The 24,297-nt window shown below is 49.4% G+C and overlaps 7 protein-coding genes across 7 annotated transcripts; 2 read left to right on the plus strand and 5 right to left on the minus strand.

Moving 5' to 3' along the window:
* Window positions 1–132: 132 nt before the first annotated feature.
* On the minus strand, window positions 133–1,971 carry N7516_005475 (uncharacterized protein; the record flags this gene model as incomplete). Its single annotated transcript, XM_057218195.1, has 3 exons — window positions 133–1,111; window positions 1,172–1,602; window positions 1,657–1,971. The coding sequence occupies 3 exons, from the start codon at window positions 1,969–1,971 to the stop codon at window positions 133–135; spliced, it is 1,725 nt and encodes a 574-aa protein (XP_057080078.1).
* A 13-nt stretch (window positions 1,972–1,984) lies between these two features.
* Window positions 1,985–2,305, minus strand: N7516_005476 (uncharacterized protein; the record flags this gene model as incomplete). Its single annotated transcript, XM_057218196.1, has 1 exon — window positions 1,985–2,305. One exon carries the CDS (start codon window positions 2,303–2,305, stop codon window positions 1,985–1,987), a length of 321 nt encoding a protein of 106 aa, XP_057080079.1.
* Window positions 2,306–2,522: 217 nt separating this feature from the next.
* N7516_005477 (putative ubiquitin-conjugating enzyme) lies at window positions 2,523–3,676 on the minus strand (the record flags this gene model as incomplete). The annotated part of the gene is made up of 4 exons (XM_057218197.1): window positions 2,523–2,603; window positions 2,651–3,411; window positions 3,469–3,563; window positions 3,615–3,676. 4 exons carry the CDS (start codon window positions 3,674–3,676, stop codon window positions 2,523–2,525), a joined length of 999 nt encoding a protein of 332 aa, XP_057080080.1.
* Window positions 3,677–4,083: 407 nt separating this feature from the next.
* Window positions 4,084–4,773, plus strand: N7516_005478 (aspartate/glutamate racemase family protein; the record flags this gene model as incomplete). Its single annotated transcript, XM_057218198.1, has 1 exon — window positions 4,084–4,773. One exon carries the CDS (start codon window positions 4,084–4,086, stop codon window positions 4,771–4,773), a length of 690 nt encoding a protein of 229 aa, XP_057080081.1.
* Window positions 4,774–4,905: 132 nt separating this feature from the next.
* N7516_005479 (uncharacterized protein) lies at window positions 4,906–5,905 on the minus strand (the record flags this gene model as incomplete). The annotated part of the gene is made up of 2 exons (XM_057218199.1): window positions 4,906–5,507; window positions 5,575–5,905. 2 exons carry the CDS (start codon window positions 5,903–5,905, stop codon window positions 4,906–4,908), a joined length of 933 nt encoding a protein of 310 aa, XP_057080082.1.
* A 2,452-nt stretch (window positions 5,906–8,357) lies between these two features.
* Window positions 8,358–10,395, minus strand: N7516_005480 (putative MFS multidrug transporter; the record flags this gene model as incomplete). The annotated part of the gene is made up of 6 exons (XM_057218200.1): window positions 8,358–9,102; window positions 9,165–9,497; window positions 9,553–9,759; window positions 9,818–9,986; window positions 10,039–10,127; window positions 10,181–10,395. 6 exons carry the CDS (start codon window positions 10,393–10,395, stop codon window positions 8,358–8,360), a joined length of 1,758 nt encoding a protein of 585 aa, XP_057080083.1.
* A 1,295-nt stretch (window positions 10,396–11,690) lies between these two features.
* N7516_005481 (lovastatin nonaketide synthase) lies at window positions 11,691–23,971 on the plus strand (the record flags this gene model as incomplete). The annotated part of the gene is made up of 5 exons (XM_057218201.1): window positions 11,691–12,327; window positions 12,396–13,046; window positions 13,113–16,097; window positions 16,149–19,154; window positions 19,212–23,971. 5 exons carry the CDS (start codon window positions 11,691–11,693, stop codon window positions 23,969–23,971), a joined length of 12,039 nt encoding a protein of 4,012 aa, XP_057080084.1.
* Between the last annotated feature and the right edge of the window lie 326 nt (window positions 23,972–24,297).

Consider the following 24,297-nt stretch of genomic DNA (forward strand, 5'->3'; position numbering starts at 1 on the left):
AAGAGAGAGCCTGGCTATAGAGGTATAGAGGTACAAATATAAAGCGTAACTCAAGTCTGTCAAAAGAAAATCCAGAACAAAGCCCATAAGAATAGAGTGACCACTCCAAAAAGCAAATGCAGACAGTTGATCTCAACTGAGTTCGCTTGCAGATCCCAAGCTGATACTGATAGCACCATCATCAAGTTCATATGACATCAGTGCTGAAACTTCACGATGATCATTAGACGGACGGGGCGGCACGCCCGGGGTGCGCGAGATGGTGCAATGAGTTTCCAAACAAATGGTATGCGATTTTGGTAGCAAAGAGTGCTGGTGCTCGAGGCGGGCGCTTAAAACATGCTGAGCAGCCGGCTCGGAAGAATACGCTTTCAGAACACTGTTGATCTGCCGGATCAGATCTTCGAGCACGGGATGTTCAGTCAATTGAGTTTCCTGATAAAACTCGATCGGCACACCTATTTTCACTTTTAAGATCCAGGTCTCCCCTGGTCGCAATCGCGCCAGATGGCAGTCTTCTATTACCGACTCAAATCGACATCCGTAGCCCTGCTCAACAAATAGTTTCAAGTCCGATAGGGCCCCTGGGCTGAGGCCAGTACGAAGCTGCCGTACGACTTTGGAGACCTTTCGCATGAAATGAACTTCGCAGGATCGTGGATCGTCCTCCTCAGCATCATAGAAAATGTGCCAGCCAAGTGGATGGTTCGCTGTGTTAAGAGGAAAACGAAGCTGGGGAGAGATTGTGTGGATACCAATGGCCGTGTCCACGCCAGATATAAACAGATTTTCTGGAGGACACGAGGAAATGAATACCAGATGACAAAACGCTGCTCTGGGAGACAGGTAGAAGAGTCGAGATGCCTGTCGAATAGACTTACCCGCGTCGGGGGCCCTTCTCGTTTTCTTCTTTAACTGACGGACAGAAAATTCATTCAGGGTAGTTCTCAACGTCTCAAACGAGTGGAACCCCAACGGAAGCAATAGCTCAAACCCATTCTTTCCGTCAACACATGCTATGGCTATCCTGTCACTGTTGATGAGCAAATTTGAAGTAAACACAGAAGATGCCAGGACCATTGGCGTCAAAAGGCTAACAGAAGATTGCTGCCTGTTTCATGGTTAGCAAAAACTGATTTCCTTAACGAGTAAGCCAACAGAGTCAACTCACAGGCTGTCAAAAAGTATAATGATGTCAAGGGGTGCAAGGCTTGAGCTCTCGGGCAGGGAAATGGGCTCAACATCAGCAGATACATTTACCGACGTCCATAGAGACATCGAATCTGTGCCCATGCACGGCCAGCCTGTATAGGATCTCACGCTGGCAAATGCGACAGGAAGTTCCAACGGACAAAGTAATCCAGACGACCCTGGACGCAACATGTTCGATAAAGATCGGGCACTACCCACTCTGGATTTATGTTTTGGGATGGAATCTTCCTGCGGTTCCATTGCACCGGAAGCCGAGGCTGACTTCGGCGAAAGACATGGCTCTACAGAGCCATAAGATCCGGAACTCCAGCGGACATGAAGTTGTGGCGCTAATTGATACCCACTCTGGGTCATGAGTCCCTTTCGAGGATCAACACGGCGTCGCGATGTCTTCGGCAAACAGTCAGTAGAAGAAAAAAATATTGAAACCATTGCAGGAATTACCTGGTCGACAAATGGATCTTCATTCACGTCCATACCAGTCTTGCGGATACCTCGGGAAGCTGCAGCATGATCCTGACGGATTTTCACCACATCAATATTGTAAAGACTATCACTGAGAGACGGGGTTCTGGTTGATGCCGCATGATCACTTGAATCGTATTCCACGCTCGCAGAAAGGGATGAACGACGAGAAGGGATCTGTGGATATGACAAGCTCGAAGAAGAGCTAGATATCGAGTCGGTTCTATGTATGTGTGTGATGCATGGGGTGCGGCGTTTGAGAACCGTGATCGGCGTATTTGGGGTATGATCCATGGTGTCGCGAGATCTAAACATGCTCACTGTTGGTGACAGGGCGCTCAAACTCAATCTGAATATCTGAAGCCTCTGTCGCACGAGCCAAAGTCGAGTGGGAGGTGACGGGGCAGGCCTCTGAGTCTGATGGGATCTTGTTGCGTCTCTGCTGCTTCCAAAGATTGAAGCAAGAGTGGCACGACAGGCACGATTCTTTGAGGGAATGAATGCTCCAGTAATTAGAACACGCAAGAGCGATCACAACAACGAAGATGAGAACAACGATAGGAACAAGGATCAATGCAATAATTAAAGCTGAGCTTTTGATATCATAGGATGATAGCTTATAGGTCATTTTGGTCGGATATATTGATGTGGGAGGAGAAATTGGGAAAGTAAACAACATTGAAGCCATATGCTCCTGCCGCTTCCCAGAGCACTGACGACTAAGACGGCAACGACGATGTTATTTTCATGGCTCTTGGGCGGATGAGTATCCATGGAACTCTCCAAGATTAAGTCGAAGAACATTCAAAAGAGAAAAAGTAGCATTTTGGGTATCATAATAGAACTTATATCCCGTTCTCTGCCATCGCAGCTATTTTCTCCTTGACTGAGTTCATGGTTGTATCATCCAATCGCGAAAATCGAATCTGAAATGTGGTTAGCATAAGTCGAGAGTCGGCATCAAGGGTCATACCATTTCATCCACACTCCCGCGAGCAGCACCTCCAAACAGCATCGGTTCAGAATGAGAGTTTTCAATCTCATCTTTCACCCGCCTGGCCCAGATTCCATCCCAGTGCCAATCCCCCGGAAGCCGAGCCTGCGGGCTTCCTCGTTTCAGTTGTCCTCGAGGGCCTCCTCGACGATGTGCCTGCCATGCATGCCATGCTCCAGGGTTTCCTGCGACCTCAACCGGTAGCGAATCCAGAACCAATTCGTCATCAAATGTCGAGCGAATATAGTCCAATATCTCCGATACTGGGACGACGTCCCTTTGTTCCGCAAACTGGTCCATAGCAGGTGCCTGTGCCAAGCGTGGCGTATCTACATCACCATCCTCGCTAGCCACTGATGTCACTGGAGGGTTTGACGCGTTCGATTCATCACCATTATCTGTAATAGGGTCGGCAGAGCTTTCACGTCCTGTTGATGCAGCACTTGCACTAGTACCGCTTACATTTCGTGGTGTGTTCCCCGATGCTAGTCCGTTCCGCCTTGCCCTACCAAACCAATGAGGGAATCCATGGCGCAGACTGAATCCTCCGGGCGGTAATCTTTCATCATCCGTTGCGCTAACCGGGTTGTCACTTGCCGAGCTAGTGCTAAATGTATATGTAGTGAGAGGCACAATCAATGGGTGGAACAAGTCGGTCGCGAAGGTAACTAGAGGAGGAAGGTCGGGATAGGTGTCTGGGAAACGGAGTTGGAATCGGAGGACAGCTGAAGCATAGGGGCCTGTAAACGGGAATCAGTCAACTCGTGGGGTGCAGTGGATAATAAATTTGAATTCACCTGAGCGAACAAAAATCACTCCATTCCAGAGTGTTGGGTCCCCGGCCGCGAGGCTCACATAAACCCCTGGCGGTATTGCACGTCTCAAGCTCGCGCTTTCGGAGAGTCAGTACACGGATTAGTCTGTGTATGGTGAGGAGGCTCACAATTCCAGGTGGAGCTGCTGCTTCCGGAGTGAAGGTATGCAGGGCAACTTGGAGGTCGACATGTCTACTTGAGCAGAGGAGGAAGTTGGGAAGATCCGAGGTGTTAAAGCCTAGCTTATCGATTGCTTATCGATTGCTTATCGCCGATCTATATCCGAGCTACAACTGCTGTACGTTGCCTTGGGAGTTCCAATTTTATACATATGAATCAAGAGTTTGACATTTTTTATTAACTTAAATGGTAATGACTGGCTAGTAAAAAAATTGGACCTATGGGAACTATCTACATGGTTCTTTGCGGCTGAAAGTCTGACATGTCACCAAGCTTACGTGAATATATATTAAAACCCTGAACTACACCGTAGTTAGTTAGTTAATTAGGGTTGAAACTTGAGACCATCTAATATAATGTACCCCTGCTTGCTTTTTTTCTTCTCTCACTTCGATAATTCATCATAAACCACCTGAAATGACCAATATGAAAACCATCGGAATCTCCATCCCAACCATTGAAGGCGGGGTCATTGCCCACCAAGAAATCGGACGAGAAGCAGCACGCCGGGGCATTGCTTACCCTCAAATTGTCACCCACACCCCTCTCTACGGAGACCTGGAACAAGCACTCAAATCCGGTGACAACCAGGCCCTGGCAGCATCACTCGCTGACTCGATCAACCGCACGGCCAAAGCTGGCGCTGAGTTTGCCATCATCAGTGCTAATACTCCACACATTGCTTTCGATGACATTGTGGCCCAGTCAAATATCCCCGTTCTCAGTATCCTCGATGTCGCTGCAGATCACTGCAAAAAAGGAGGCTACAAGAGAGTTTGTGTTCTAGGCACAAACTGGACTGTCAAAAACGCTCTCTATAATGGACCGCTACAAAAGAGGGAAATGGCTGCGGTCTATGTGTCTGACTCTGATCAGGAAATCGTCATGAATGCAATCGTGAACGAGTTGATCAATGGACTCATACTGGAAAACACGACAAGTGAGTTGGTGCGCATTGCGAAAGAGCTTGCTACACGATGTGATGGTATTATCCTTGGTTGTACCGAGTTACCGCTTGTTCTTACAGAACAAAACTGTGGCATCGAAGTTGTCGACACAACACGGCTTCTCTCTCATGCGGCTCTCGATTTTGCGACCAAAGAGTGAGCAGTACAGTTTTTTTGCCTCCAGAATTTGATCGATGTGGTACTCCGAACCCCGTGAATATGAATCGTGCTCTGATATGAATCATAGCTGCTGGTAGGACATGATCTAATCTAAGCTTTGTCTATGATCTACCTACATACTCATTGGTTGGAAACTGAGTCTATCTAAATTCACTTCTTTCCCCAAGAGACCCAAATGTACCATCCCCTCCCCAACCCCCTCGTATATCCCTCCAGCTACACCTTCCATCCACCAAGCTGCGAAATTTGTAAGGGCAACGCCAACCCGCCCTTCATTGAACTTGCAAACAGCAGCTCCAATATTAACACTGCCTTTCCCTAACCCATCAGCTGCCTCCAGTGTAGTAGTCACGATGCGCTGAGTAATGTGATGTGTCCGCTCATACTCATACAATTGGCGCATTAGCACCTTTGCATATGGTATAATGAAACGCAATAGAATGAAGAGATGCACAATTGTCGAGGCAAGAATTTTATGCAGATACGACCTCGGCTGAGGCCTTATTTTATGATTTGCGCCATCCACATACTCAGGCGGTGATTTGACCGGCTCTGGAATATTGCGCTGAAGCATAGAAGTTTCCTCGGCAGTCAGATCGGGAGGCAAAGCATCGAGAAGGTAGACCAGAGCGTTAACATAGAGGGACCTAGCTAGGCGACCATCAGGCTGTGGCTGCTGGGCTTCATATCCCGCATTGCGGAGAAGATTGAACGCTTTACAAAGTCAGTGAGAGTTATGCAATGAATACTAGTTACATTTAAGAATTTATGGAGGACTCACCGGGTACGACTCGATTCCACCGCAGGCCAGACGCAGTCTCGTATTTCGTCGTGGATCCCAGGTCCTCTTGGGGGGTATCTGATCCCACGGAGCCAGACTCGAAGGAGTCCAGGTCATCGCTGGCTGTGGAAGGCCTTTGCAGCTCGGGTACTACTGACGCAGTGAAGTGGTTGTGACATAGCAGATGAGGTTCGGACGAAGATGTCAGTCCACGTCGTTGATTCCCACTTGACTCGGTGGCCTTGGACACGGCCCGGGAAGAATACAGGCGGGGTAGTCGACGCCGAATGGACGCCGGGATGGGGAAAATAGCAAGTCCCGAGTACTCCATTGGCAAATGCGATGGTCTGAGTTGAAGTTGAAAGCTAGTTATTTCCAAGATATACATGTACTTGTAGGTTGTTTTGGGGCAAAATTTGAACTAAATGACAAAATGACAGAAACCAAAACTGAAATAGTTCACCAAAAATCTCCGGTTTCACATGTCAACATTTTTCCATTCCGTCCGATCTACTGACTGATAAGAAATCCGATAAGAAAATCCCCGATCTACCCGACGCCGATCTATTCCGAACTGTCGATAACTTCATTGATTTCAAATTTATCAGGCATTGAGGGACCTCTGGTTATTATATCAACTCCTCTGATAGCTCAGCTGGAAGAGCGCAAGACTGTAATTGCCCTGTTCTTCAGAGAACTTGTTATCTTGAGGTCCCTGGTTCGATCCCGGGTCAGAGGATTTTTTTGATTCGAATTCGTAGCCTAGTATGGCTTAGGTCTGTGAGGTATTCGACTGGGAGCAGTGGTCTTAAATACCCATCTTCGAAGCAACTTGGTCTTGGGGTGGAAAAATACATCAGTTGCATCAAGAGAATCCCAGCATAGGACAAAACAACAAGGGGCATATCTATGCTGTAGAGCCGACCAGCCATAAAAGCGGTGAAATAGGTGTTCACCGCCTGCTGCTTTCCGACCACTTATGATTTCTCTACCCTCTTATCATCGACAGCCCGTTTATTTTTATACCAAGAGACAGGCCATCTATCTATCTACTTTCACACTTACTTAAAAAAAACACCACCAAAAAGGCATCATGAGGCCGCATAGGCGACCGACCGACGACTATTTTCGTTGTGTATATCATATGCAAGATATATAGTTCGATTGTGTACAAAAAAGTATTCAAACTCAACTCCGATAGGGGGAATCGAACCCCCGGCTGCCGTGTGAGAGACGGCGATGTTAGCCACTACACCATATCGGATGGTTGAAATTCCTTCCGGAAATTACGTTATTAGGCCTAGTGCTGGCCTTTTCGGTCTAACGTCATAGTGCCCTGTGCGTCGCTGTGTGTGGTTCTATAAAGTCCTCCTTATCGCCCCTTCAACTTTCTAGCTCTCCTGCTTCTCCTTTCTCCCCCTATGCGGTCCTTCGAGCCCTAGAGCGCAATCTACGCTGCTTCCTTCGCCATGCCCCGTTCCCTCTTAGCCCTCGCTATTACGCTCGAGATAAGGTATTTTTGCCCCTAGTCCGTTACGCCGACCGGTAGATTCGTTATATCATATTATCTTGATATCCGACATGATGTGTAGGACTGGTTAAGGCAACATAAGATTAATTATATGGCCCAGAGGAACATGAATCTGGTTTATATTTGACGAAACATGGGGGCCCTGATTGATAATCCCCCAGCCCCATCCATATTTCCCCTTGGCATCGGTGCTGGCGTCTATACGTCTTCGTAATCGGGGGTTATAATTGTCTCCGACACGGACTACAGTTCTCCCGCAAAAGTTTTCCGTGAGTTCCGCCCTGCCAAAAACCATTTATATACATTTGGGTTAGAGATAAGTACACCCCGGAATTCAGCGACTATGCCTCACTAACTACGGCAGGGGAAGTCCAGGTATATTCTGCGGGCAGGATTTCGTCCTGGTAGCCATAGAGTTACATCGTTTTGGCTATAGTGCTGTTTCGTGGAGTATTGAAGTCTCAACTATAAATGGTGCCCACCATCCATCGTAGCTATTGGTATTTGTTAGCCGGCATCGCGTGCTCGGGTCTCCGGTTGAGCTATTGAGTAGACCATAAATGGGCCCGACGTCTAAAGCCCAACCCAGCCCACTGGGCTTTTAGTGGCGGCCACGCTAAAGCCTATCGTAGCGCTAATAAATCGGCCTCTATAATTGCAATATTACGACCTTCTACTAATCGTATGAAGTTCAAATTTAGATAATAAGATTATAACTAGTAACTATATAAGTATATATCTCAATTTTAAACGAAATATAACCGGGAAAAGTCGCGATATTATAATTTTTAAATTATCTAGATTAACACGTTTTTCGCGTTTTTTAACGTGATATAGAAATATAACTTATAATTGATTCTGAATCATTTAATTTAATAGAATATTACCTTAGTTATAGTAGTGAGACATGATACTAAATATAAGGTAATTAAAAACAACTAAATAAGTGGTTTAATTTTACTGAGCATCTCGATTTTTTGCAATGTTTATATTATTTTTGGCCTATTGGGCCCCCACAAAAACCTAGTAGGCTTCTACCTTAGGCCTATGGCCCACCGGTGGGCCTAAAGACAGGGCCTAAAGCCCAGCCCATAAATGGGCTGGGTTGGGCTGGGCTGTGGGCTTTGTGGGCTTTGCGGAGGTCTACTATTGAGCTATTCTTAACACGGGAGACAGCTCATTTAGAACCTAACAATTGCCCCGTCAATCATACAAGGTAAGTAGACACTATGCTTTTGGAAAAGATCCGAAATCAAGGACTGGCCCGAGGATCCCTCTGTTCTTCCGACATCTTAGCAGCCGCAACAATTCCATCTATACCACCCCTCCGATATGTGTTCAGAAACAAGAGGCCTGCAACAACAACATTGGCCCCCGCGAATGCAATCATAACTTGCAAACCATCATTATATCCCCTGCCATACACCTGTCGCACAAGCGCAAGCTGGTCAGCGCTAAACCCACTGGCAGTATTCAGTGATTCCTTAGCGATGCGAATAAGTTCTGGGTTATCCGAGAGAACCATTGGCAGATCATTATCAAGCCGGGAGCTCAACATCGCATCGCAGACCGCCAACCCGATACATCCTCCCATCGCACGTAACATATTCATGGCACCTGTTCCCGTCGCCGTGTCGCGGTTTAGAAACGTTAACTTCAACGCAACGTACTGGGTCGAAGAGAGGACACCAAGACCTGATCCCATGAGAACCTCAAACCCGTATTGCCTGTCAGAAACTGGGTGGTCTACAGATAGATCGCTAAAACAGGCCGTTGCTGTCAGGACCAGGGCCGCGCCGAATATGAGAAGAGAGTAAGTCATCTCGGGCTTTTTGGCAAGTATTCCGCCGGAAATCAGCGAGAATAAGGGAAGAGTCAATGTGAGAGTGAGAAGTAGCACACCGGCTCGGGATGCGCTGACGTGGTTGACGGCCTGGAACCTTTGTGGGAGGATTATGATCGCGGTATAAAAGGCGAAGCCCATAAGTAGAACATTCCTGGTACAATTGCATGGTGAGTGAACGAGACTTACATGACTTTTCAAATTTGGTAGACTTACAGTAGCAACAACCCCTGCATAGGGTCACGGATGAACTTGACAGGGAATACTGGTTCTCTCGCGCTGTTTTGGTGCTGGAGCCATGTTTCATACGCGACAAATGTAATCAGGGCCACGATACCCCCGACCAGAGTACCGATTATCCCGCTACTACTCCAGGCATAGTGGGACCCACCTTCCTGGAGGGCAAAGAGAATTGGGATCAACCAACAGATTGAGAGAAACGAGCCGACAAAATCAAACTTCTTGAACATTTGACGGTTGAACTTGACCTCCTTCGATGAGGGAATCGCACACCCTAAGATCAATCCCGCAATGGACGCCAGGGGAATACTGTCTAGGTCAGCTGGTGTACGTTTCTTCCTATATGCCTGCGTTGGGTACGTACTTAATATAGAATATCCACCGCCACGTTGTGTTGTCCACGATAACACCTCCCAGAATCGGGCCTAGGAGGTTGGATAGCGCGAAGACTGAGCTGATAATACCGGAGTATAGAGCAGCCTTTTCGAGGGAGATCAATCGGAGGATCGCGACGAAGACGAGGCAGTAAAGACCTGATGCCCCTATACCCTGTAAAGCGCGAAATACAATTCTTTTTTGTTGCTAGTCAGCTATATTCGCAAAACGATCAAGGCACATCAGGTTCTCACAGTTGGTCTATTGTACTGGATACACCAGAAGCAATGGAAAAGACGAGAAAGATGACGTTCGAGACGAGGAGCAGGAGCTTGAGTCCCACGATATCGCTAAGCTTTGCGAGGAGGAGAACGAACGCTATAGCGAGAATTGAGAAGGTGTTCTTAAGTGTAAATAGTGGGGCTATTACCATTGAACGTTAACAGATACGATGTCACAATCCAGGCTGACTGACTGGTGCTATTGAAGCTGTTCGAGATATCGAAGACCGCAGTCGAGATGATTGTGCTGTCGAGGGCGGCGAGAAAGAGTGAAATCCAGAGGCTGCGAGGAATGAGCAAACTGGACCGTCTATATGAGACAAAGCGAATACGTACCCAAAGACGATAATGTTAAGTCGTAGAGGGGAGATGGATGCGTGAAGCCCAGTGGGCTCCTGGGTTTCCGCGCCCTCTAGGCTGCTTTGGTCCCGTTGTGATTTCTGTGATTTCTCCGCATCGCTCCCTTCAATTTTATGGCTGTCTTGATTTTGGGACTTGATTGATTTATCTGGTTCTTGGGCCGAGTGCTGTTCCTGCTTGACTGGATCCATACTAACTCTCCTGCGCACTCAGATAGGGAAATCGAGGAGGGGTTGTATCTCCTGAGGGTGAAGGGCAATTTCCGACCCCTGGGTCGCCTCATTCGGTTGCAAGCGGCACGGTCGGAGTCGGATCAAATGTCGAAGGATTGTTCGGTGCGCTACTGGGGACATATCCCTGTCGGGTGTCTACGCTAATGCGTAAGGATAGTGGTCACTGCTGATGTCTCGGTGTCTCTCATGATATCTGAAGCCTAGGACGCATCCAGTAAGGATCAGGTTCCGAGCATGGTTATCACTGTCTAAGGGACCGTTAGGGACTTTGATCCTGTTTGGTTTTAATATTCACCGCTTGTATCTCCCTCGTAGTAATCTTCATACTAATTATTCTATTGACCTAGATTTAGGGGGAGGTAGTTAGTTATAGGACCGAAGTCCTCAGTGGTATGTATTGTGATATCTGGTGCATTCGGGGACCAAGCGCATGTTCAATATTGTATCCTGCTACTAGTACGGGGTACAACACCCCCACTGGCAGTTCCATCTGGTGGCATGATTATATATGTCTTGACGGGGTAATCTCCTTTACAAAGGACAATGCAACGTATACGCCCACCCCGGTGCAGCCCTAATGCAACAGGACAGGTTTTACAATCAGCTGGGAGGTTGGTGCCTTAATATCTTGTTTTAGCACCGCTTTCTACACCGCTCTATACGGTGTACTGTAAACCATACATACCTCAATTGATTCAAGCAGGGTACTTTGATTAAGGCATTGTAATAATAATTCAGGTATCTTGATTTTTCTGCCATTCTAAAACAAGGCATTAAGGCATCAATCCCTGTAAACTGGCCCGATGGGACTCCGTAGGCCGGCCCGCTCCGCCTGGGGGTCATACCGCTTGGATCACCCCACCACGGCCTTGGCAATGTCTACGTAGGTCACCTCCAGTCTTTTCCCCTCATCCTTCTCTCCCATAGAGGAAACCAAAGAAATTATTGATTTTATTGGTCTATTGTTCCACAATACGATTCAGAACGTGAGGTCTAGCGCACATTAGGGTCATTTAGCGTTGGCCCCTGACGAAGGGGACGGATATCGGCCCATATGGCTGAGTATACATGGGCAGCCGTTAATGAGCCCTCCACGAATAATTATGCGTCACCGCTCAGTATAGAAATGTGGACTTGAAACTTAGGAAAAAGCGTTAAAAAGAATACAGCTACTATATATATCTATACTTCGTTCTCGGTTTTCTGCTTCATCCTGTACGCATCTATATATTCCATAATCTAGAGCTGAGAGGATGGCACCTTGTCCCAATGAACCTATCGCTATTATCGGCAGCGGTTGCCGCTTTCCGGGAAACGCGAGTAGTGCATCTCGCCTCTGGGACCTGCTGCGAGACCCCCGAGACTGTCTGACTGAGATCCCGAAAGACCGATTCAACTGGGAAGGTTACCACTACCCAAACGGAGCACATCATGGAAGCAACACAGCCAGGTATAGCTATTTTTTGGAGGAAGATATCCGCAAATTCGACCCGCAATTCTTCAACATCCAGCCAGGAGAGGCAGAGGCAATTGACCCGCAGCAACGATTGCTCCTGGAGACCGTCTATGAGGGGCTGGAGTCTGCTGGTTTGCCGCTTGAAAGCCTTCAAGGTTCATCGACAGCTGTTTATGTAGGTATGATGAGCTGCGACTACGATGAGGTGGTGCAGCATGATATAGACTGCGCGCCGACTTATGTGGCCACCGGTACCTCGCGCAGCATTCATTCAAACCGTATCTCCTACTTTTTTGACTGGCATGGGCCCTCCATGACTATTGACACTGCGTGCTCGTCTAGCATGATCGCTGTTCACCTGGCTGTGCAGTCCCTCCGAAGTGGAGAGTCGTCGGTGGCTGTTGCCTGTGGTGCAAGTTTGATTATCACCCCCCGTATGGCTTTTTCTCTCTTTCCTATCCTCTCGCCTCCTGCGTAAAGCCTAACTAAATCTGGATTTTAGAAAACTATGTCATCCTCAGTAATCTGAGCATGATTTCTCCCGACGGCCGTGCGAAGATGTGGGATGCTAGTGCAAACGGGTACGCCCGAGGCGAAGGTGTTGGCGCCATTGTGTTAAAAACACTAAGCGCAGCAGTCGCAGACGGCGATCCAATTGACTGCATTATCCGCGAAACCAGCGTCAATCAGGATGGCCGCACACGCGGTATCACCATGCCAAGTAGCACAGCCCAGGCTGACCTGATTCGAAAGACATACCAGCGGGCTGGACTGGATATCTCCAAAAGAGATGACAGACCTCAATATTTTGAAGCTCATGGAACTGGAACAATGGTTGGGGATCCGAGGGAGGCGGAGGCGGTGCATAATGCCTTCTTTGATGGACGTGAGGAGGGCCTTGGGGAGGATGATGCCATCCATATTGGATCTATCAAGACTGTCATCGGCCACACCGAGGGTACTGCTGGTCTTGCTGGATTGCTCAAAACAGCTCTCGCGATTAAACATGGCTACATCCCGCCAAACATGCTGTTCAATCACCTGAACCCGGCGGTGGCACCTTATGTAAAGCATCTTCGCCTAGCTACGGCTCTGAAGCCATGGCCAATACTTGACAGCGGTGCACCGAGACGGGCAAGCGTTAATAGTTTTGGTTAGTAACGCCCCCAGTATTCGGCCTTGAAGCCTGAGATAACTGTTAACCACCACACGATGATAGGCTTTGGTGGCGCAAATGGACACGCTATCCTGGAAAGTTATGAAGACACGAGAGGGGCTCACGCAAAGTCTGACAAGCAAACATCAACAGTGGCAACACCATTTGTGTTCTCGGCCCAATCGGAGCGGACCCTCGTGTCAATACTGCAGAACTTCTCCGAGTATCTCAAGTCCTGTGCCGAGATAGACCTGCGCAGTATCGCTTCAACTCTGCAATACAGACGATCAGCATTCAGTGTGCGAACAGCAATCACGGCACTCAACGTGGATGACCTTCTATTCAAACTGAACACCAAGCTGTTGAGCTCGACGGAAACGCCGGTCGGTATCAAGTCATCTCTCAAGCATGACGCACGGATCCTCGGTGTTTTTACAGGACAAGGCGCACAGTGGGCGGGTATGGGTCAGAAGCTACTTCGAACTTCCCCCAGAGCTCGTGAGATAGTACAAGACCTGGACAATTCACTGGCAAGCCTTCCCCGAGAGTACGACCGTCCTTCATGGACAGTACAAGAAGAGCTTGTAAAGTCCCCAGACGACAGCCGTATTGGGGAAGCAGCCATCTCCCAACCCCTTTGTACTGCCATCCAGATTCTCCTTGTTGACATGTTACATAATGCCGGCCTCCGGTTCCATGTTGTCGTAGGGCACTCGTCTGGTGAAATTGGCGCTGCATACGCGGCTGGCCTCATCACGGCATCAGATGCCATCCGCATCGCTTACTATCGTGGCGTTTATGCGAAGCTCGCAGGTGGGCAAGAGGGGAAACATGGAGCAATGATAGCGGCTGGAATATCACCCGATGAAGCTCGGGAGCTATGTGCAGTACCAAGGCTTCATGGGCGTCTCTCTGTGGCTGCGTGTAACTCTTCTGCGAGCGTCACCATATCTGGAGACCACGATGCCATTGATGAGGCGAAGTTGGAACTCGATGAGCATAAGAAATTCTTCCGGGTGCTAAAGGTTGACACGGCTTACCACTCGCATCATATGCTACCTTGCGCAAAACCCTACCTTGATGCATTGCAATCGTGCGATATTCGCCCAGTATTACCCGCCAAGGAAGGCCATTCACCCGTTTGGCTTTCCAGTGTCTATGCAGGTGAGGTGATGTCAGAATCTAGCTCTGGGCTTTCAGGCGAATACTGGGTTGCCAACATGACACAGCCAGTTCTTTTTGCCGGCGCACTGGAGGCTGCACTCAGCACGCCAGAGGGGGCAATCGATCTAGGACTAGAAGTCGGCCCACACCCAGCCCTTCGATCGCCCGCTCTACAAATAAGCCAGGACGTGGGTGTGACCAAGTTCCCATACAGTGGAGTCCTAGCTCGGGGAAAAGACGACCTCAATGCGTTTTCAGAGGCCTTGGGAATGCTGTGGACCTACTGTGAGCGTGGGACAATCGACTTCGCCCGCTTTGACCAGACGTTCTTCTCCCACGCAACCAAGGTATCCTTTGTACGGGAGATTCCAACCTACCCATGGGACCATGAAAGATCCTACTGGTTTGAGTCTCGGAAGGAAAGGGCCGGGCGCAACCGACCTGGACCGGTGCATAACTTACTGGGAGTTCGCTACGGTGATACCACCGATACAGAGCTCAAATGGCGAAACTTTCTCATTCCCAAGGAGTTACCATGGCTCTATGACCATCGTCTTCAGGATCGGGCGGTGCTTCCAGGTGCGGCATATGTGGTGATGGCATGTGAGGCGGCCTTACTAAAGGCGGAAGCTGAGAAGGTGCGACTTATTGAGGTCCGTGACTTGGCTATTAACCGGGCCATCTCGTTTGATGAAGAAACCACGGGTGTCGAGGTCGTATTTACCTTGTCAAATTTTGAACAGACACGAATAAACACCGGCTCGGGCGAGGAAACGTTCAGTGCAAACTGGATGGTGCAATCTCCGACGAACAAGGAGACAGACAAGTTGGGATTGGTTGCTAGTGGATGTGTTTCATTGCTCTTAGGATCATCAGAGCCCAGTGTGCTTCCGGGCCGCGCTTCTGAGGACTCCCTGCCAAATATGGTTTCTGTCGATGTGGATGAATTCTACACTGGACTATATGAGCTCGGGTACGGGTACACTGGGTACTTCCGGTCTATTTCCCGCTTGGAGCGCAAGATGGAGCACTCATCTGGTTGGTTTGAGCCTCAAGCACCAATTGAGGATGCGATCGTGCATCCCGCATTGTTGGACGTCGCATTCCAGGCCTTGTTTGCGGCCGTTAGCTACCCCGGCGATGGAGGACTATGGAGTCTACATGTGCCAACCGGAATTCGTGCAATCAGGATCAATCCATACCATTGCCGCCAGTCAGAAATTCTGTCATTTGATGGCAGTTTCCTCAATTCCTCTCATACTGGAGACGTTACTATATATACCGATGCAGGAGACGCTTTTATACAGGCCGAGTCCATCTCTTCGGTGCCCTTCACAAAGGCGACCGAAGCTGACGATCGCAACATTTTCTCCGAGGAGGTCTGGGCACCGATAGACCCCGATGGGAGTTCTGTGATAGAGGTACGAACTACAGCCGAGGAAATAGAGCGTGCCTACGAATATGAACGAGCAGTCCACTTCTACTTGAAGAAGCTCAGGTCGGAGGTGTCGGCCCTGCAAGGGCGCAACGCCGCGTTGCATCACCAAAAGCTACTGGCTTGGGCCGACCACTTGGTTTTAGAGGTGGCCAGTGGTAAGCGACCACATTGCGAGGACGAGTGGGCAAACGACACGGAGGAAGAGATACAACGGATATTTGACAGATACCCCGACGATATTGACTTGAAACTCATCAAATCCATGGGACAAGCTTATCCGTCTATTGTTCGAGGCGAGACGAATCCCATGGAGCATCTCGCCAAGGATGATATGCTGGACGCCTTGTATACCGAAGGACTCGGGTTTGCCGATGCTAACGCCTGGACTGCTCGCCTTATCAAGCAAATCTCCCATCGGCATCCTCACATGAACATTATTGACTTGGGTCGGTCTCCTCCCCTCTAGTTTATGACTATCGTCTAACAATAAGGATCAGGAGCCGGCACTGGAGGGACAACTAAGATCATCCTCGACCATCTTGGGTCTGCCTTCAAATCCTATACGTACACTGATGTCTCGACAGCTTTCTCCGACAAGACACAGGAGAGGTTCAAGGCCTTCGCTAACAGGATGATCTTTAAGTCCTTCGATATCATGAAAGAATCAAAGAGCCAGGGATATGAGGAGCACTCGTACGATCTTGTAGTCGCTTTGAACGTCATTCACGCTGCCAAGGACGTGGGAGAAGCTCTACGGCATGTTCGCTCACTTCTAAAGCCAGGTGGATACTTAGTGCTCCTCGAGCTGACAGACCAGCAGCCTAGCCGAATCGGGTTCCTGATGGGTGGTCTCCCTGGTTGGTGGCATAGTCAGGGAGGAAACAGAAAGTGGGCGCCAACATTATCCACCGCGCAGTGGCATTCTTTACTACAGAGAACAGGGTATTCGGGACTTGATACACTTGCCATGTTCGCCCAAGATGAAGTTGCCTATCCGTTCTCGGTTTCTGTCACGCAGGCAGTTGATGATCGTGTTACCTTCCTTCGACAGCCCCTTTTTTCGAGAACTACGGAGGTACACGACGCAGAAATGGAAGACCTTCTCATTGTCGGCGGAGCAACTCTCGAGACTGCCAGGTTGTCCACAGATGTCCAATCTATGGTAGGCCAGCGTTTCCGCATGATAACAACGATCGAGACACTGGAGGAAGTGAATGGCCTCTTCAAAGATGATGACCTACCGATCACAATCCTTGTACTGACTGAGTTGGAAGCCCCCATTTTTAAGGGGATGACTGCCAGCCGGCTACAGGCCGTGAAGGCGCTCTTCACAAATTATCACAATCTGCTCTGGGTCACCCGTGGTTGCAAGAGTACAAATCCCTACAACAATATGACGATTGGTCTCGGTCGGTCTGCCATCAATGAGCAAAAGGAACTCCGACTACAGTTCCTCGATGTCGAAGAGAGCTCTACCACAGTAGGACTGGACGCTCGGTGTCTGTCTGAGATGCTCTTGCGTCTGCGTGTCACCCAACTCTTGGAACGCGAAGGCCTTCTTGACCAGATCCTGTGGACGACTGAGCCTGAAATTTGTATCAGAAAAGATAATTGTCTATTGGTCCCACGCATGTACCAACAGGGGGCCCAGAATAATCGATACAACTCCAAGCAGCGACAGATATCGTATGAAGTCTCACCGGCCACCGAAAGGGTCTCCATCGCTTACTCGGAGCCATTCAAAGTTTTCAGACTTCTCACCGAAACCACCCCTAGGATTTCGTTGTCCCAAGAGCACTCTGTATCTATGCGGGTGCTGTATTCCACCCTCTCGGCACTCAGGCTGCCGGGCGGGCAGTTTCTCTTCCCTATCATCGGCAAGTGTATAGACACTAATGAAACCGTCTTTGCTCTTTCAGCGTCAAATGCATCACTTGCTGCGGTCCCAAAGGAGCATGTTGCCTCTGTCAAGGTGGCATCTGGTGAAGAGAAAATTCTACTTCTTCGACTGGTCTGGGAGTTGATGGCCCATGCTATCATCTCTAATGTCACAGCAGGTGAAGTAATCTTGACTCTGGGAGTTGACACAGAGCTCCTCGGGATTCTACGGTCTCGTGCCGATCAGCGCGGTATATCCATACTTGCAGTTACCGATGACCCCCAGTTGAAGGAGGATGTCCGGTACATTTTCATCCACCCTCTGGAGTTTAAAAAAGTGCTAAAGGCTAAATTGCCCTCGAATATATCGTCATTCCTGAATCTGTCCTCCTCAAATCCCACTAAGGATAACTTGCATATGCGTCTGACCTCTGCTCTTCCGGCATTCTGCCAAGTTAACACTGCAGCTACATTGTTTTCACCAACTTCCCTCTTCTCCAGTGGCTATGTCCAGGGTGCATTACACTCCTTACTACTGCATGATTTGCTTGTGGGAGTGCCACAGGAGGCATATCAAGGAGTTGCCGACAAATACGGGCCTCACGTGGACAGCCTCACGCGGACCGTCAGACAAGTGCCCCGTCTTAGCTTAGCAGACGAAGAAGCATTTGCAATCGTCGACTGGGGTGCCAATAATACAGCCCTCGTTGAGGTCGCACCTGTGGATCATGGAATCTCGTTCCCGGCAGACAAGACGTATCTCCTTGTTGGACTAACTGGCGATCTCGGACAGTCGCTTTGCGAATGGTTGGTCAAGAATGGAGCTAGGAACATTGTTTTGACCAGTAGGAATCCCAAAGTTGGGAAGAAGTGGCTTGATATCATGAAGGCTGCCGACGCGACCGTCAAAATATGTGCGATGGATGTCACGAATAAGGCTTCAGTAACAGCCATCTACGAGGAGATCCGTCAGAGCCTTCCACCCATTGCTGGCGTGGCAAATGCAGCCATGGTCATGCAAGACATCATGCTATCGAACATGGAGCTCGATGATCTAATAACCGTGATGAAGCCCAAAGTGGACGGTAGTCAATACCTTCACGAGGTGTTTGGCGACAATCATCCACTCGACTTTTTCATTTTGTTTTCTTCACTGAGCTTTGTGATTGGCAATAGTGGCCAGAGCAGTTACTCTGCGGCCAACGGCTACATGGCATCATTGGTGGGCCAGAGAAGGGCACAAGGACTGGCTGGGTCTGTCATGCACATTGGCGCCATTATTGGAGCCGGATACATTACACGCGCTGGCCAGCTGAAGTCTGGGGATTTAACTGCGTTTGGATCCTACCCTCTTTCGAACGCGGACTTCCATCAAATCTTTGGGGAAGCCGTGCTGGCCAGTCCCCCTCACTCGGGGCGCAAGCCAGACATTGTCACTGGCCTCCGAACGATCGACCCGGAGATCGATGATCGCGCGCTCTGGCGGTCGAACCTCAAATTCTGTCACTTCTGGAAGTTCGAAGAGCAGATGAAGACCAGTGGGGATACAAAACGGTCCGTGGTGCCTGTCAAGGCCCAGCTGGCCGAGGCGGCAACCAAAGCACAGGCTAGGAAAATCATCCAAGGTATTCGATTTGGCTACTATCCTCCATGTTTCAGATGTCTAACTTGAATATATTTAGAATGCTTCTCCGCCCGATTGGTGGTTCTGCTCCAACTCAAAGCGGATGATATGGACGACAATGTCGCCCTTGTTGAGCTCGGAGTAGACTCTCTCGTCGCAGTCGAGGCACGATCCTGGTTTACAAGGCATCTCAATGTCGATATCTCCGTTTTACGTATCCTGGGAGGCGCATGTGTCGTTGACCTTGTGGAAGATACGCTGGGGCGCATAGGATCAGAGCTCCTTCCCAAGGTCAAGTCTGCTGTGGATGAAGAACAGCCGGTAGTTATCCACAAGAGCTCGAGCGAAGATGAAGGTCACTCCATTGACAATCTCTCGTCTTCGTTGCCAACCATGGAATTACCCGACGATACTCTTTCTTCGTCTCAGGATGGCCATAACACGCCAATAACCCCCGCCTCCGAGCTCGATGAGAGCGCGATGAAATTTGAGCCTGCTATCGTTAGAAAAGAACAGATGTCTTACGCTCAGTCTCGTTTCTGGTTTTTGCGACACTCCTTGGAAGACAAAACCGCATTTAACATCACTTTCTCGCATAGCCTGACGGGCAATGCTAACATTGAGGCGCTTGGCAAGGCCGTCAAAGCAGCAGCTAACATGCACGAAGGCCTTCGTACATCGTTCTTTGAAGAGGGTAATGTCCCAATGCAGGGGATTATGCAAACTTCCCCTTTATATCTCGAGTGTCAGAATATCCATTCCGAAGACGAGGTCAAGGCTGAATACGACAGGCTATCTCAACACGTCTATAACCTTGAAACAGGGCAATCGATGCGAGTCATTATGTTAAAAATGTCATCTAGCAAGCACTATTTGATTATTGGATACCATCATATTGCCATGGATGGAGCCGGATTCATGGGCTTCCTACAAGAAGTGATGCGCATTGGCGGAGGAGAGTTACTACCCAGGCCAATCCAATATGCCAACTATTCCCGACAGCTCAGGGAGGATGTTGAGGGTGGAAAGCTGGATCGACAGTTGTTCTACTGGCGCAAGCAGTTTGGCGATGACAATCCGCCACCACCGGTTCTTCCTCTACTGCCTTTTTCCAAAGTCAAAGTCCGGTCGCCCCTACGGTCATATGCATCCAGCTCCACTAGCGTGAGAATTGACCTGGTCCTTGTTGGGCGTATCAAACGGAGAGCCCGGAACTTCCAGGCCACTGCATTTCATTTCTATTTGGCTGTTTTCAGAACCATGCTGTTCCGGCTTTTAGATGTGGATGACCTGTGCATCGGTATTGCTGATTCCAATCGCCTTGATTCTGAGTTACAGAGGACAATGGGGATCCTTGTCAATCTCCTACCATTGAGATTCAAGTCACCACAGCTGTCGACGATGGCATTCGGTGACGCTGTCAAGGAAGCCAGTAAGACTGCATACAGCGCGCTTGAGAATTCACGAGTCCCCTTCAATGTGCTGCTAGACAATCTCACAGTGGATAGATCGTCATCGTACCATCCACTCTTCCAGGTCTTTTTTGACTACCGACCTGGTATCCCGGAGTCCTGGAAGATGGGCGAGGTCGAGGTGCAGAGACTACACTGGTCTTATGGAAAAAACGCATACGATATAACTCTAGACATCATGGAAAACACGAGTGGAACTGCATTTATCACAATAAACGCGCAGGAGTACTTATACGGCCAGCCAGAAGTGGACATTATGATGAAGGTGTTTGTCAACCTCCTGGAGGCTTTCTCACGCAATCCAGCTCTGTATCTCAATGAGCCACCCCTATTTATTGAATCAGACACCCAGGCTGCGCTTACTCTTGCACGAGGCCCAGATCTTCCCTCAGACTGGCCGGAAACACTGTCCCACCGTGTGGAGGAGATTGCCCAGATTCATGGTGAAAGGGTTGCTGTTAGGGATGAAAAAGGGAACCAATCCACCTACCAGGGGATTATGGAAGAAATGCGTCAGATTGCCAATGCGCTGTTAGACGCCGGAGTCAAATGTGGCGATCGGGTGGCCTTGTTGCAGCAACCGACCACCACGGCCATTGCCACAGTCTTGGCCATTATGCACTTGGGAGCAGTGTATGTGCCTCTGGATCTTCGCAGCCCCACCCCGCGGCTGGTGTCAATATTAAAGGACTGCAAGCCACGCACTATCGTGTATCACACCAGCACTGAGGAGGATGCCTCTGCCTTGACACTCGACAATTTCATGAGTGTGGAAATGATCAACGCCTCCACGGTAACTTCCGGAACCAAGGATGTTGTAATTAACCGTGCCTCACCCAAGGCCGAGGCAGTCATCTTGTATACAAGTGGCTCTACCGGAACACCAAAGGGGGTCGTTATGACTCATGCCTCTATCATGAACGTGATAGAAGTGCTCACAAAGCAATTCAATCTCGGGGCTGAGTTAGTTCTCCAACAAAGCGCACTCACCTTTGACCTGTCTCTCAACCAGATATTCGTGGCTCTTGCAAATGGCGGCACTCTGCATGTGGTGGATCAGTCTCAACGTGGCGATGCCATGGAAATCACCAGATTAATCAAAGAGGCAGGCATTACCTACACAATGGCGACGCCGTCTGAGTACTCTTACTGGAATCGCTATGGAGCCAGCGATCTTCGACTTGCGCAAGGTTGGAAGTTCGCGTTTAGCCTGGGCGAGGAGCTCAAACCTAGACTTGTGGAAGAGTTCCGTTCCCTCAACAACCCAAATTTGCGCCTGTTCAACACGTATGGTCCTGCAGAAATCACAGTGCATTCCCATGCCATGGAAATTCCATATATGGACCCCGCGCTGAGTCGGATTCCGGTGGGACACACTTTGCCAAACTACTCGGTTTACATCGTCGATCAGTCCATCAAGCCTGTACCGCTGGGCATGCCCGGTGAGATTTGTGTCGGCGGTGCCGGTGTCAGCCAAGGCTACCTAAACCTGAATGCCCTGACAAAAGGATATTTCGTACCGAATCCCTTTGCACCCTCTGATTGGGTTACCAAGGGCTGGGACCGGATGTATCACACTGGCGACCGTGGCAGGCTTCGAGCGTCAGACGGTGCTCTTCTCTTCGATGGACGGATGGAGGGTAGTACACAGATCAAGCTGCGCGGTCTACGGATCGAGCTCGGTGAGGTGGAACACGCTATCCTGAACGCTGCTGCGCCTGCCATTGACGAGGTCGTGGTCTCCGTACGAAGTGAAGGCAATGATTCCGACGAGCTTCTGGTAGCTCATGCGGTCTTCTCTCGACACGAAGACTACGGCATTGTGGGTGAAGACCGACATGACTATCTTATTCGGCTGTTGAACAAGCTACCTCTTCCACAATACATGATACCCGCGATGATTATACCCATCGATCGCATGCCGTTGACTAGCCACAACAAGGTCGATCGCAAAGGCATTGCGGCCCTGCCCCTGCCGGTGACGGATGTTGGTCGCAATACCAAGGTCGCAATACAATTCACGCACCTGGAGTCGGAACTGGTCGGGGTCTGGGAAACCGTGATCTCAAAGAACTTGGGCACGGTTTCATCGCCTGACTTGAGCTTCTTCCACGCGGGAGGTAACTCCTTGCTTCTCATTCCTTTGCAGTATATGATCAAAGACAATTTCCATGCATCGTTAGCTATGGTGGACTTTGCGGAGGCACATACTATTCGGAAAATGGCGGCTCGTATTGAGCAGACTGCGTCTGCAGAATTGATCGACTGGGAAGCTGAGACAGATGTCCACCCCGAGAGCCTAGCATCCTCTGCGCAGGGTGGCAGAGAGGCCATAGTTCCAGAAAGGAGGCATGGCAAGGATCTACGTGTCCTCTACACCGGCGCTACGGGCCACTCAGCGAGGTATGTCTTGGATAAATTGGTAGACGATGAGCGGATCTCCAAGATCTACTGCGTCGCTGTTCGATCTCTGAACAAACTTCCAAATGGATCGGAGAAGATCATCCAATTTCCAGGAGACCTCCTCGATGAGCGACTCGGTTTGACGGAAGAGCAATTCAATTTCCTCGCCAGCGACGTAGACGTTATTTTCCATGCCGCCGCAAACCGTTCTTTCTGGGACAACTATCAGGTCATGAGACCAGCCAATGTACTGCCGGCGCACACACTTATCAACCTGGCTATTTCCCGGAAGGTTCCCATCCACTTCATGTCCTCTGCCGCCGTTCATCACTTCAGCGGCATGCCAGACGGGGAAGACTATCCTGAAATTCGGGCAACAGATCCCCCACCAGCGAACGGCAAAGATGGTTACCTAGCCTCGAAGTGGGCGGCAGAAAAGATTTTCGAAAACGCATCGAGTCACTTTGGGATGCCTGTATACATTCACCGTCCAGGGCCAGTACGGGAACAAATACAGCAGCAAGGCCGCCTCTCGAAGGAGACTGTATTTGCCGAGTTCATGCGTGTTGCTCAAGAACTTCAAATGAACATTCCCAAAGGCAGCATCAAGGGAGAGATCGACCTTCTTGAGCTAAGAGGGCTATCTGATGTGCTAAGCGACTGTATCACCAAGAGCACCGGAGGAGAGCCCGAGGACGCGCAGGGGCAGTCCGGTTTGGTGCGATACTTGAACCATCACGCTGATATGAAATTGCGGTTGGACGAATGGGAAGCGTATATCGAAAAGCACCAAGGCGAGCTCCCTCTGGTGAAGACGACAGAGACACATCATGCGACAGAGTGGATTGGGAGGGCGAAGAGAATTGGATTCCCCTATATGTTGTCAGCGCAGAATTTTGACTTGACCGGGGAGAGTAGGCTGCCGATTCTACAGAGGAGGTGATCATTACGTGACCTAATATATGTCGCTATCTCATAATTTCACAATTGGTTCTTGATTAAGAGAATTAGCAGAAACTTGCAGGTGTTCAGGGCAATAGTACGGACCGTCTAGACACATTCATGTCACTCTTGTAAGATACAGTTAACGACAATTAATACAGTTAACGACAATTAAACTGCTACTACATAAATCTAGCGTAGCCAATGTAGCACTGTTACATTGCATAAACCAACATCAGAGAACTCCCATTTGTGGATCAGCCGGCCTTCCCACCCTTTGCTTGTGGGCTAAAGCAAGAGTATAGGGCGAGCATTTCGGTTGGTCCC

This window comes from Penicillium verrucosum, assembly GCF_028828655.1.
Source record: "Penicillium verrucosum strain IBT 35672 chromosome Unknown utg000001l_segment0_segment0, whole genome shotgun sequence".
Lineage (NCBI taxonomy): Eukaryota > Fungi > Ascomycota > Eurotiomycetes > Eurotiales > Aspergillaceae > Penicillium > Penicillium verrucosum.